This window comes from Dromiciops gliroides, chromosome 3 (genome assembly GCF_019393635.1).
Source record: "Dromiciops gliroides isolate mDroGli1 chromosome 3, mDroGli1.pri, whole genome shotgun sequence".
NCBI lineage: Eukaryota > Metazoa > Chordata > Mammalia > Microbiotheria > Microbiotheriidae > Dromiciops > Dromiciops gliroides.
Window position 1 is genome coordinate 457,988,679 of NC_057863.1, and position 14,757 is coordinate 458,003,435.

At 35.7% G+C, this 14,757-nt stretch overlaps 1 protein-coding gene across 1 annotated transcript in view; it reads left to right on the forward strand.

The window, feature by feature from the left end:
- BAZ2B (bromodomain adjacent to zinc finger domain 2B) overlaps positions 1-14,757 on the forward strand; it is a 358,773-nt gene that overhangs the window by 300,018 nt on the left and 43,998 nt on the right. Inside the window, 5 exon segments of the mRNA XM_043993621.1 lie at positions 6,288-6,428; positions 9,906-10,160; positions 11,816-11,971; positions 11,973-12,031; positions 14,575-14,649. Coding sequence (XP_043849556.1) covers positions 6,288-6,428; positions 9,906-10,160; positions 11,816-11,971; positions 11,973-12,031; positions 14,575-14,649 — 686 coding nt within the window.

Here is a 14,757-nt window from a genome sequence, read left to right on the forward strand (position 1 = left end):
ATGTCACTCTTGGTTAGGGTATGTATTCCTTATGCTCCCATTTTAATCGTTTCTAAGTGAGCTTGGGGATATACAAAAGATGAATCCATTGAGGGTGATGGAAGAAAAAATTAAAACTTCTCTTTATATTATTATCTAAAAATAGACTTTATTTATATTAATGTATAGGTTGACACTGCTAGCTTCACTTTGTATGTTAGATGATAATATATCCCATGTGGTATTTGAGGTAACTTAAGGGAAAAGCAGGAATTCTACCACAGTCAAAAAGGCATCTGTTAAACACTACATACCATGTCCTCACTCGGTTTCATGACTTGCAGTGCATTGCAATGTATTGTGATTTTTGTGTATCCAGTTAAGTGGATTTGAAGATTATATTGTATAGTTTTAATTAAATTGTCCATCACAAAATAGACAAGTATTTTAAAAAGAAACTACAGAATGTGTAAGTACAAGTGAACAGGGATGTGGCAGGGCTGACACTTCATATCATACAGCCTCTTCGTAAGTCACATTATGATGGAAAAACAGTGGCTATCTAATCACTTCTGGCAAGAAGTCTGTCCAAGAACGTCACAGTTACCAAGAAGATTACTTCATATGAGATTTATATCTGTTGTCATTCATATGACACCTTATATATTGTGCCTAGAGATATTAGCTGATGATAGTACAAAGCAAGAGTTTAAAAATTTCCAAATTCATCTAAAATATTTTAATATTTGTTTTTAAAAATTTTGAGTTCTACATTCTCTCTCTTCCTGACTGCTCTCTACCTCATTGAGAAGGCGAGCAGTTTGATATAGGTTATACATAGACAGTCATGCAAAACATATTTCCATGTTAGTCATGTTGTGAAAGAAAATATAGCTCTATAATCTGTATCAGATTTCTTATTGTCTTGGGAAGAGGAGAGGGAAAGGAGGGAGGGAGAAAAATTTGGAACGCAAAATATTACAAAAATTAGTGTTGAAAACAATCTTTACATGTAATTGGGGGGATACTATTAAATAAAAAAAAGAAAATACAGACCAAAAAAAATCCAAGAAAAATAGAGTTTTTTAAAGGTATGCTTTCATCTGCATTCAGACTCCCATCAGTCCTTTTTTCTTGAGGCAGATAGCATTTTTCATTATGAGTCCTTCAGAATTGTCTAAGATCGACTGTATTGCTGAGAATAATTGTCATTCCCAGTTGATCATCATACAATATTGCTATTACTGTGTACAATGTTCTCCTGGTTCTACTCAGTATCAGTTCATGTCTTTCCAGGTCTTTCTGAAAAAATCATGCTTATCATTTCTTATAGCACGGTAGTATTCCATCACAATCATATATCACATCTTGTTTAGCCATTTCCCAATTAATGGTTTTGTCCTCAATTTCCAATTCTTTGCCACACAAAAAGAGTGCTATAAATATTTTTTACACATAGGTCATTTTAAAATTAATCTCTTTGGGATTTGTTGGGTCAAAGGGTTGTAGTTATATAACCTTTTGGACATAGTTCTAAATGGTACCAACACTTTTACAAACTTTAGTTGATGAAAAAGATGTAAAACATGTAAAAATTCTTATATCTTTACCCTTAAAAACTCTGGGCTCAGAATTTTCTAACCTGTTTAAAAACATCTTCCGATGAATAATTTCAAGCACTTTTAAAACACATTTGTTGAAAATATAAAATGCAACAGCTTCCAAATAGCCTTGTTGTTCAGTTGTATCAGTCATCTCCTACTCTTGGTGACCCATTTGGGGGGGGGGGGTCTCTTGACAGAGATATTGGAATGATTTGCCATTTCCTTCTCCAACTTAGTTTGTAAGAAGAGCTAATTATATGGGAAGATGGAAATTTACCAGCTGTATTTCAACAAAGACCCTTGCATAATTCATAGACAGAATTGAAAAATAAGTATCATGATTGGTAACTTCATATCTTTTTCACCAATGATGGCCATTCAGATGAATTACAGAATAACTGAACTTAATACCAGAACTTGGAATCACTGTATCACAAAGTATTAAATCAAGATTTTCAAAACTAATGAAGCATATTCAATAATATTACTCTTTCTATGATCATATTTTAGTGATAGATTAAGGGTGGTTTTTTACTATCAATAACATTTTAAAAATATTTCATCTCATGCTTTTTAAAATGTATTTATGTGTGTTTCATACTATACATAATTTATTAGTTCAGTTTATATATATGTATAATAAATACATATATTAGGGTATTCAAAGAAGTTTGGAGACCATTGATGAATGGGCTACTTTGCCAACTAACTGCTACTCTGGGGCTTGGGGTGCCCCAGGTCCCCGATTCTAAAAACTCATGTCCCCTCATGCAGATGAATGAGGGAAGAAGGGGCATACATGCAAAACTGAAGCACAAGTTGGGTCACTGTTGTTATTTTCTCTTCAAGCAAGGCCAAAAGTAGTTTTCATACACAAAATTCATAGTTTTAGGAATGAGAAATAGTACCTTTCAGAATAGTCTTTAAATCACAGCATCTTTTAAAATCACAAATACATGCTGGTTTGCATACATGAATATTTCTATAAATGTTGGCAACTCATACAAAAGGATTTGAAAAGAGGCCAAGTTTCTTAGATGTGACTATATATTGAGCCACCATTTGGTGCTCTCATAGGGAGCCATGGGAAATCCCTCCCATTCTCAAAAAGTTCTTTGTCTATTATGAGCAACATTTTTTGCACTTAGGGATTGAAGAGTATTGCACTGCTAAAATCCACTTCTGAAAATGAAGAACTTGTGCTGATTCTCTGTGGGATCCTTATTTGTAAGCATGAGTAACACTATCTGCCTCTATTTATGTGACCATGGGCAAGTCAATTAACCTCCCCCCAGCTTCTGTTTCTTCCTTGGCAAAATGAGAGGGTTGGAATAAGTAACCTCTAAGAGCCCTTCTAACTCTAGAGTTATGGTCCTTGAATCTGTCACATATGATGACAAGTTCTGGGCCTCAATCATGCGTAAATCATGGCCCTACCACCTCCTAGATTCTCTAAGTTCATAATTAGTAAGCACTATGGTATAATTCTTTAGGATAAAACATCTGATATAATAGCCACCAGAAAAAAAAATGTTCAGAAACAGTATCTGTAGCATTTCTAGCACCTAGATGTGAATTTAAACAAAATCTTGGCTAAAACAGAACTCCTTATGTTAATCTATCCAGTAAAGGAAGAGAATAAGGGATAGAAATAGAGAGTTAAGGGGAGATGAGGTGAATGGGGAGAGAAAGCGCAATGGAGATACTTGGGGGGCAATTTGAGGAACTTATATCTCTGAGTAAGAGTGAGCAACAGAGTGGAGTATTACTGTAAGTTCTGAGATTTTGCCTTTTTCACTTCCCTATTTTTCTCCCTCCCTTCTCAAGTAGAAGTCCAACATGTGAGGCAGGGAGTGAGTCATTCTAGGAGTTTTTGTCTTGCCTCAACATTGCATGGACATGACTATGGATTCTGAAAGGGTATGCCTGTGGAATAGAAGCCCTGACAGATTCTATCATGCTGAAAAGGCACTACCATCAGCTAATATTTCAAGGTACAGTGTATAAGGTGCCATATTCTAGAAGCATGAAGTGGGGGCTCAGATCCCCCACAGGAAGCACAGAGGGACTCAGCATCGGCAGCCCTACCACTTGGTCATGAATTCTTTGGCCATGGGAAGTAATGAAACATATACAAATATAAATTGGACTTCAGTCCTTTTTGGCTCCCTTCTGTTTTCTTCAGGGTTGATAGCAAAGTGGCCAAAAGCAGTAGCAAAGACTACAGTGATTGACTCTGTTTCCAGACTCATGGAGAAATCCATGATTTGGCAGAGTTGGTTTTGGCACATATCCATGTGCAACAAGAAATATAATTTGAAGGGTCATTATATATTATATTTCTCATGATAAGTATTTGCAGAAAGATTCACCTTGAAAATAATTGTAGTTCATGTGGAAACATCTGATGAACAAGATGAGGGGGTATCAATATTCTGTGAAGAAACATATACTTTGATAATCAGTTTCTTTAGTTCAAAGTTACATATATTAAAGGATGGAGAAAATGTGGTTTTGAAATAAAAAACACAAAAGCCAACACCTTGTAGACTACACAGAAGCTTTATGCCTATATGTGTGCATGTGTATGTGTATAATATATGTATATAGTTATGTGTATATATGTATATGAATATTTTTTCAAGAAGAGATATGGATTGCTGGATTTGGAGATGATAAAGTAGCATTACCAAAAATTGAAAATTATGTTTTGATTGACAAAACTAGTATGGGAATCATTTCTGAATCACATGTCACCACCAAATTGCTAGTAAAAAGGTCAAAATCAATACAAAAGTAGAAGAAAAAGAAGAAAAAAGAGAAAGATATAGCATATATTAAATTAACTTGAATCTGACCTAAGCTCTACAGGCAGCTAGGTGATAGCATGGTGGATAGAGCTCTGGGCCTGCAGTTAAGAAGATCTGAGTCCAAATGTGGCATCAGACATCTACTAGCGATGTGACTCTTGGCAGATAAATGGGGATAACAATAGAACTTATATCAAAGGGTTGTTGTGAGAATTACATTGTGCTGAATGCATTAAAAATCAGGAGATTCTAGAGCTTTTTACAGAAAATGTAGAGTCATTCAAATGTATTTGGCTTAACTATCAACACAGGAAACAAGGAGATGAAAATGCCCGTTGTTTAGATTATGATATGCAGTTGAACCCATAGAACTTGTCCATCAGCACATTTGTCTTGGAAAGCCATTTCAAATGGAGGATTAGCTGGGCCCACAATTTACTAGGAGATAATTAGAGTGAGTTGCCTTTGGGAAATTGAACAGTATTTTTAATAATTCCATGCTTCTCCTTAAAACACTGGTCCAAATTTTCAAGACATATATTCCCCTGATAATGTACTATGGCAGCAAGCCACAAAATATGATAGTATCTAAAGGGCTATGGAGAAATTGATGGTGGGATTTAGCAACTTAAAACACATCACATATAGGAATTAACCCAGGGGAAGGGAGTGACATCAGAGATAGAGGATGTTATTAGAGAAATGTATGAATTTCTCTGTATGAAAAACATTTTTTTAAAAGGGGCTGTTCATAGAGTGAGGGATAACCAGTAGACAATCTATTGTACAACATTTGGTATTTCTTCAATGTCAAGAGAAAAGCACCTAGCATTTCTTATGAGCGTTGTGTGGTGAATCTGTGGTAGAGTTTAGACACGAGTTGAATTGGAGTCACTTAGGCAGTGAGGTGGGTGGCAAAATGGACAGAGAATAATGGGGTTACGAAGACCTTAGTTCAAATTTTGTCTCAGAAACTAGCCATGTGCACTTGGGTAAATCCCTTAAGCTCTGTCTGCTTCAATTTTCCTGTATCTAAAATGTAGATAAAAATAGCACTTACCTCCCAGGATTGTTGTGAGGATGAAATGAGATATTTCTGAAGAGCTTTGCAAACTTGAAGGTGCTATATACATTATCTATTGTTTTTATTAAACAGATAATTTGAATTGATGGAGTGAGTATAACATTTATCATTGATGTTATATGAAACATTATAGTAGTGAAGTCCTTTCTACCAAGTTTGTTGTATGCCTTGGCTATATTTTGTTGTATTTAGAGTAATGGGATACAGAGTGGGTCTCGTTAGCCTAATCCAGATGGACCACATCTAGTAGACAAAGATATCTTAAGAGTCCTAATTTGGGGCAGCTAGGTAAAGCACCAGCCCTGGATTCAGGAGGACCTGAGTTCAAATTCGGCCTCAGACACTTGATGTGTACTAGCTGTGTGACCTTGGGCAAGTCACTTAACCCCCACTGCCCCGCCCCCCCCAAAGTCCTAATTTGAAGCATAAAGATGGTCTCTAACTGGAAATCATAATTACTCTCCGGATCTTGTTAATAATTCTTCTAAGAGTAATCGCACCATGCTTTTGTTTATGAAATTAATAATAGTAATTCACATTTGTTATTTATAAATCACTTTGTGATTTATAAAGCAAATTCCCTACAACCTTTAAAGGTAAGTAGTATGAATTTCATTATTACCATGTTACAATGGAGAAAACTGAGTGTTAAAAGTGGTTGTAAGCCTTCCTTGGTGCATCAATTTCAACAGGCTAAGAATACCATATATATGTGTACTGTGTGTGCCTCTTCATTTTCATCAGAGCTTTTTCAAATGCACATATTATATTGAGGGAAATAATGGAGGGTTTTTTTTTCTTTCATTGAAGGAAAAAGAAAGATTGAAGCAAGAAAAACGTGATGAAAAAAGATTAAATAAAGAACGCAAACTAGAGCAACGAAGATTAGAATTAGAAATGGCAAAGGAACTAAAGAAGCCTAATGAAGATATGTGCTTAGCAGACCAAAAGGTAATATTTATCATGTTACCCCATTTAAAAAATTTTATCCCATCTGCAGAGAAAGAACTGATAGTATCTGAAAACAGATGGAAACACATTAAAATTTTTTTTTTCTTTTCCACTTTGACAATTTCTTAATCTGAGGTTTTGGTTTTTTTTTACTGTTTTCTCTCACAACTAGCTAATATGGGAATTTTCCATGACTACTCATATATAACTTATTTTGAATTGCTTGAGTTCTGGTGGGTGGGGGGCGGGAATGGAGGGGGAAGAGAAATTGGAACACAAAGTTTAAAAAATTGATGTTAAAATTTTGTTTTTACATATATTTTGGAAAAAAATTTCTATTCAAAAAAATTATGACCTCTTCTCCCATTTTCTTGTCCCCACTTTTTTTTACCCCAAATTGCCCATATGAAAATTATCCTTTTTAATTACCTAGAAGCATTGCCCCCAACGGCCTTTGATTGGACTCTTTTAAACTGAGATATAAGCAGGTTTCATCAGGAATACCCTTTTTTCTGAATGTTTACCTATTAGTTTAAATATTACACCGTATCTGGGGGCATCAAACCCCATTTGCACTAGAATCCCCCTAGAAAAGCTGCCCCAGTAGTTCAAGTAGTTCAATATAGGCCCACATCAGTTCAAGAAACATAGTTCATATACCTCCACTAATGTGTTTGCTTGTACTATTAAATCATGGAACACAATTCATGCAAATCGAAGGAATTTAATGAAATATTATAGTAAGAAAACAGTAGTAGTACAAACTTGGCACATTGTCCCACAAATATAAATACTGTTAGTAAGGAGAGTGAACACACCTAAAGATTGCACCTGAAGAAGCACACGAGTAGGAATCTGTGATTGGTAAATATACTAGCATCATATATATTAGGAAACATGTATTACTGGGGCACATGCATCCATGAGGCACACAAATGGGAAATATGTGGGGTTGGAGCACAAACATTGGTGGGTGCACATGTAGGTAACAAACATGTGGAAGAGTAACTCTATAGATCCTGATGTCTTCTGATAATATTGCTTCAGTACCACCATGTTGAAATAATTGGTTTCCTTCGTAATTCTCAATATTTGATTTTATGTATTTAAAAAAATTCTTCAGACCCTCTTCACTCATCTGTCAGGTCATTTAGTCTCTAACCCAGTATGTAGTCTCTACTGGACATTGCTCTATGTTGGTCAAGGTTAGCTGTTGCTGAACAGTGCTTTTATGGATCCACAGTCACTGCCAGCCATGGTTCCACTGGGTACTGTGGATTTTCTCTTTGCTTCAGATTTCTAGCTTCAACTGGATTACTTGGTTGAAATCTTGTCATTTACCCAGCAGAGCTGCCTCTTTTTCAGGTAGAGCTCAGGAACCTAAGTTTAACTCTTTTAGGGAATAGAGGCCCTTCGCATACTCAACATCTCACTAGTGAAGACTCCATCCGTATTTTCTCACATATAGGGAAAATCTATTGTCAGAATTTTGACTATAATATTTCATCTCCAAAAGGAGAGCCCGGGCCCCATACAACCAGAGGCCAAATCTTTTTGGGGTGTGGCCAAATCCTTTTGGATCATTAAAAGCCTAACTAAGTATTGCCCACAGTGTTAAGACTTTTATACCACTTCCTACATACAAGTCATTACATGTGGCAGCATACTTACAGTTACCATCTGTCACTTTATTGCCTTTTGGATCATCCACAATTTTGAATCTCCAGAGATTGTATCATTTGGTCATTTGTAGCCATACAAGATCATAGGAAGTATATTACTATTAAATTTGCCGCAGGACATATATGTAGAATCATTGAATCAGAAGTTATCTCAAGATATGATTGGGTCTTTTCTTCAGAAAGGTGAATATCCAGGAGAAATAGGTAAACTTTATTAAAGATTCCAAAGGCTTCTGGTCCATGACTCCCTCACACTTATGTTTTATCACCCTTAAAATTAAAGCAATCCTTATTTATAGCCATCCCATAATATCTCTTGCCTATTCTTTCTTGTTGAACCTTCAAAGAAATGTAACTTTGACAAACTAAAATTTTTAAACAGAACATCAGAGGAAAGCCAGATGTCATGTTGACATCTTTACGTGACATTAGTAGACATCGTGTTGAAGTAGCAACTTATTATGTCTTGGCAATAATTCATAAACAGTATTTTTCTTGTGACCTAAAGAGATATGTGATCTAGGAATAGATGATTATAATGTATCTCCTCCCATACTATCTTTACATGATGTTCATCTGAAGATATGAATAATAATTCTTTGAATACATCAGTAGTTCCAAAGAACTATTATTTTAGCAGATGTGGGCACTTACTTCACCAACATATGTCTAAACCCCTGCACTTCAGTAGATCTTTTAGAGAGTCACCACCTGGTGATTTTGATGATGAACCTTTCCAAATTTAACCTCATCCATGAATGACAGATACATAGTCTTAACTCTGGACCAATACCTCACAGTTTTTCCTTGCTTAGCAGGATCTGTTAGGGCTTGTGCTCTGCTATTATAGACTCCAAGAACTGTGGTAAACTCCAATTTATTCAGAGGCATAAAAAAACCCTTCAAGTTAAGCAGGGCACTGTAGTTAGCAAACATGATGTATTTATAGCTGTTTGGAATGCAGTGATCCTTTGGCATAGGGGTTTTGGTTTTTTTGTTAATGTTTAAGTTAGCAAGGGGTAGGAGTTCTTAACCCTTTTTGTGTCACAGACCTTTGGTAGCCTGATGAAACCTATGGATCCCTTCTCCAAATAACATTTTTAAATTCATAAAATCAAATAGATAATTACCAAGAAAACCAATTATTGAAATACGTTTATCAACATATTTAAAAAACAAATTCACAGACTTCAGGTTGAGAACACCTGCTTTAGAGCCATATTGGAAGTTCCTGTGTGTAATGTAATATTAAAAATGTGCTGTTACCTGCTTTTTAAAAATACCACAAAATAGTAGTTTTGTATTGACTATAAGCTATAATGATCAAAATCACTGCAGCATTGCTGGAAATATCTTTGTTATTGTCAGTTTTAGCCTTCATGAAGCCAGTACCCTTTTAGCCAGCTTAACTTCACTTTTTCATGGAACACAGGATCATCAGTGTACCCTGTCGTCACAGATGGTAGTCAATACAGATATCTCGTAATGCATACACAACCCCCCAAACAAGATGTAGATGGATTATTTCAAATTGGTCATCACAGCTAGGATGACAGTAGCATTTCCTGTGTAGACAGATGACAGCATTTTTGTTCTCATCTACTTTGCTAGAAAATAAAGTAGGGAATTAAGTTTCTCTACTATATTTAATTCATACAATCTTCATGCTATTGAAATACTGGTATTTGAACAAAAACTCTTTAGTGTTCCTTTCACAGAAGCTAAACTTCATAGCAGTGGCTAATTTCTGTTCAGAATGCACAAACCCACTCACATGATTTTGTCCTGTTTCCAGCCTTTGCCAGAGTTACCACGCATCCCAGGACTTGTTCTCTCTGGAAGTACATTTTCAGATTGTCTCATGGTGGTACAGTTCTTACGAAATTTTGGTAAAGTTTTGGGCTTCGATGTGAACCTTGATGTCCCGAACCTGAGTGTTCTTCAAGAGGGATTACTCAATATAGGAGATAGCATGGGTGAAGTACAAGACTTACTTGTAAGGCTCCTCTCTGCTGCTGTCTGTGATCCAGGCCTAATAACAGGATACAAGGTAAGCACACACACGCATGCACACATACACACACACATGCACACACACATATACATAAAATCCTTTAAAGTGTTAACAATAAGTTTAAATTGGTACTTTGTGCATCAGCAGCATTAGATTATGTGGATTGAATAGCTATTTTGATTAGCTCCTATAACTCTTAAGACCATGTCACAGAAAGCTAAATACTACATGCTAAATAACTGTTGGAACTGCTTGATGTCTGAACCCCCCAGACAAGGATTTCCCAGAAGAAGTTTATAAAGACAGCAGTGGTTTCAAAGGGTTTGCTTCTGCAGGAGGCCTTTGCTGGCCCCCATCCACCCACTTCTCTACCCCCCAGTCCCTTTCCTCTGAGATTACTTTAATTTACACTAAACATACAAATGTACAAAGACAGACAGAGAGGGGAAAGGGAGAGAGCGAATATATGCATAGTTATTTCCATGTTGTCTTAACCCTTTTGAATGTGAATTTCTGGATAACAGGAACCATGTTATTTTCTTTCTTTCTGTCTCTAGCATATACAATAGTTTATGACACATAGTAAGCATTTAATAAATGTTTGTTGACTGAATGACTACCTGAAGCCTGTATGCTGAGCCCCCACACACCCACACTTTCACATTCCCCAGACCCAATCCAAAGCCTTGGGGGAAGTAAAGAAGAAAATGAAGGGTTGGGGGAGAAAGGACCAGATAACAAATAGGTCTCAATTCAGATTGCCTGTAAACCTTCTTTCAGTATGCCAAAGTTCTTCAAAGCAAAGAATACTCTTCTATGAGCCAAAAAATAAAGTTAAATTGTAAAAAACACTATTGATATCGAATCCTGACTAAATAATTCTAATTTCTATGACCTTAAGCATATCTTGTTGGTATGGGCATAAATACAAGTAGTCCTAGACCAAACTAAAGCTTTTTTACCCTCTCTAATTCAGTTACTACTCTTGGGATGATCTGTAATTAGTCTGGAATCCCTTTGAATAATTGGGGTAATCCAGACACCCAAGGGCCACTGACAAGATTTGAAAGAATAGCTTTATTAATTGGGACCTGATTTCTAGGGTTCAGCAAGAACCACAACAGCATTAGGTTCATATAGTGTATATAACATATATGGGATTGACCATAAAGAGTGAAGTGACCTCCGGATGTTCTAATGTTTTCAACTGCAAACAGTGTTCTGAAAAGAAGAAGCTAGGAGACCTAGTTTATATATTTCCTTTTGATCCATCCATTCATCCATCACTTCACTCAGGAGACTAGATGATCAGTGAAGACATCACAGAGACCACGGGACTAGCAGGGCCAGTATCCACATGTAGGAAAATGGAAATATAGGAGTTTTGTATGATCACTGAGTAATTAAAAGTGAATCCAAAAATTCATACCTGGGAAAGTTTCTGACTTCTGCGTAATGAAGCATATGAATGCTCTAGCATAAACACACACATTGGGTGTAGAGAAGGCACAAGTACTACTAGACAGATCTCTTGTTTCCTGATTTTCCCTATGCCTCTGTCACATCAAGAATATGTAATCCCTGTTCAGAGTCTATGTCATATTTCTAGTATTTTAACCTTGACGTGTTTATTGCAAAAGATTGTATTTTTAAGTGACTATGGATAATTTTAAAAAACTAAACTTTTACAGGCCAAAACAACTCTTGGAGAACACTTACTGAATGTTGGTGTCAACCGGGACAATGTTTCTGAGATCTTGCAGATTTTTATGGAAGCCCATTGTGGACAAACCGAACTTACAGAAAGCCTAAAGACGAAAGCTTTTCAGGCACACACTCCAGCTCAGGAAAGCATCAGTACTTGCTTTCCTCATTAATGAGCTAGCATGTAGCAAGAGTGTTGTAAGGTGAGAGTATCCTAACCAATGTCCTATGACTTATAATCCATTGTATTAGTTATTCCTTGTATTTCTTCTTTGGCATCTATAGTCACTTCTAGGGTTGTTGTTTTTAATCTGGATAAAATCAAAAGATATTTAGTGTGGACTAACTGTATGAGATTACGGGTAATTTAATGTATGTTCCTGCTCAAGTTCATTGGGAACACTGACCATTCCAAGAACCGTCTTTCATTATTAGGAGATATGAGAACTGCCCCTCTTATCTCTTCACTCCTTAACTTCCTTGACGTTTTTATGAGACCCAATAACCCTAATTATCCACTTTCACTAGCAACTGTGGGTGTTCTTTTAAAATTGTCAAACAGGTTAGATATAATCTATTTCATAGAGACATATGTTTATTTGACTTCTTTTATGTAGTCATAGTAACAAACAAGTTTGTACTACAACTATGCTAATTATTGATAACCTGGATTAATGCTTAGGTAAACTAATTAAAGGAGAGTCTTATTAGGCAGGCAGCGGCCCCAAATATTACATTTCCTGGGAGTTGCCGATGTGAAACTTGAGTCATAAATTCTGAAAACATGGGAATTCCCTGGCTGGATCAGACGAGAAGTCTATTTAGGCCGCTATGCTTTTGCTAGCACCATCATATAATATTCCATAGCTAAGACCTAATGATTTTCTACCTTGATATCATCCATGTTTAGATAATAGTTCCTCTAATTAGGCATGTGTGGCTCTGTCATTAAAAAGTTTGTTTGAACATTTTAAATCTATTTGTATTATGCCAGTGCCACTAATTTGCACTGATCAATTTCATATGTTCATTATCATTATTATAATACTTAGCATAATGATTGACAGTATCATGCTAAATATCAGCTCTTTTGCTTGTTGTAAACTTCTCAAATCTCAAAAGAGAGCTTCTTCACATTGTTTCCTGCTTAGTGACCAAATTCCTATTCACCTTATCTTTGTCATTCATGTTTTTTAGATTTTAGTCATGTCTTATCCCCCATCCTTTGGTTTCCAGACAAAAAATAATAGCAGGACTAAGTATGTTTAACACTTTTGTATATATACATCCTCAGCCATACTTTTGCATATCATAGTTTTTCATTTATTTGCTACTTTGGACAATTGTCTAAGTTTACATGGTTCCTGGCACATAGTAGGTGTTATACAAATGTCCTTTATCTCTAGTATTGTGTCTCATGTTATAAATCACGGCAGCTTAAATTCCAAAGGATGTACAAACTATATTTTCATGAGAAATCTTTCCATTCAACAGACAGTTTGTGTGCCTAATAGTTGCTTAACAGCTGATAACAATATTGTAATATTGAATAGAAACTGAAAAATTACTACTTTTCATTGATGCTATCAGGCAATTGTAATCAGTGTGTTATGATAGCCTTTATCCAGAAGAGTGTCACTAATTATTTTGCCATCATTCCCACTGGTTATTGCAACATTCCGGGCTTGGGTTTAAGCATGCTATTACATTCAAGAATTAACAACCTTTTTCTTTCTTTCTTTCTTTCTTTCTTTCTTTCTTTCTTTCTTTCTTTCTTTCTTTCTTTCTTTCTTTCTTTCTTTCTTTCTTTCTTTCTTTCTTTCTTTCTTTCTTTCTTTCTTTCTTTCTTTCTTTCTTTCTTCCTTTCTTTCTTTCTTTCTTTCTTCCTTTCTTCTTTCTTTCTTTTTCTTTCTTTCTTAGTGAGGCAATTGGGGTTAAGTGACTTGCCCAGGGTCACACTGCTAGTAAGTGTTAAGTGTCTGAGGCCAGATTTGAACTCAGGTACTCCTGACTCTAGGGCCAGTGCTCTATCCACTGCGCCACCTAGCTGCCCACAATTAACAACTTCTGATAGCACAAATTTTATACTAGACCATAATAGTACATAAGAACACATAACTTTGTGGGTGTGGCTGTGGCTATGGATAGGGATGATGATTTCACTAATATAGGAAACTCCTGTATGAGAAAACTACCTTTGCATGTTTATACTCAGAAATTTCCAGGGGATTGAGATGTTAAATAACTTGCCCATGGTCACACAGCCATTATATATCCAAGGCAGGACTTGAAGCCATGTTGTCTTGGCTCCTAGTCTAGCTCTTACTAGAAATTTTGTTTTAAGAAGGGTCTGGGGATGTGATCTCATCAGTGTGGGGAATTCCCAACATGGAAACTCTTTCTACCAAATACAGATCAGCAACTCATCTGTAAGTTACAGTCTTAGAGAATTGTCATGCGGTACTGAGAGCTAGTATGAGTCAGAGACAGCTTTTGAACCAAGGTCTTACTTATTAATTCAAGACTGAGTCTTTATCCCTCTATACCATGCTGCCTCTTAGTATATTGAAATATATCTAGGACAAATGCATGTATATGTGTGTATGCACACACCAACATTTCAGTAAACATGTATAAACATACAAATATTGAAACTTTTTGTCAGAAGTTGGACATTTTTTAATACACAGGGAAAAAGTAAATAGTAATGTTTGATATTATTTTCCAAAATTTTTTATATTGGCAGTGAAATTGACAAGAATATTGATTACATGTCAAACTTAAGGAGAGATAAATGGATGGTAGAAGGTAAACTTCGCAAGTAAGTTATATTTCCTTAACATTAAAATTCTAAGTTTTATGCAAATTCTTCAATAAGAGCAATAAATCATTGATAGAAATCAACTGACTCATTTTGTTATAAACAATA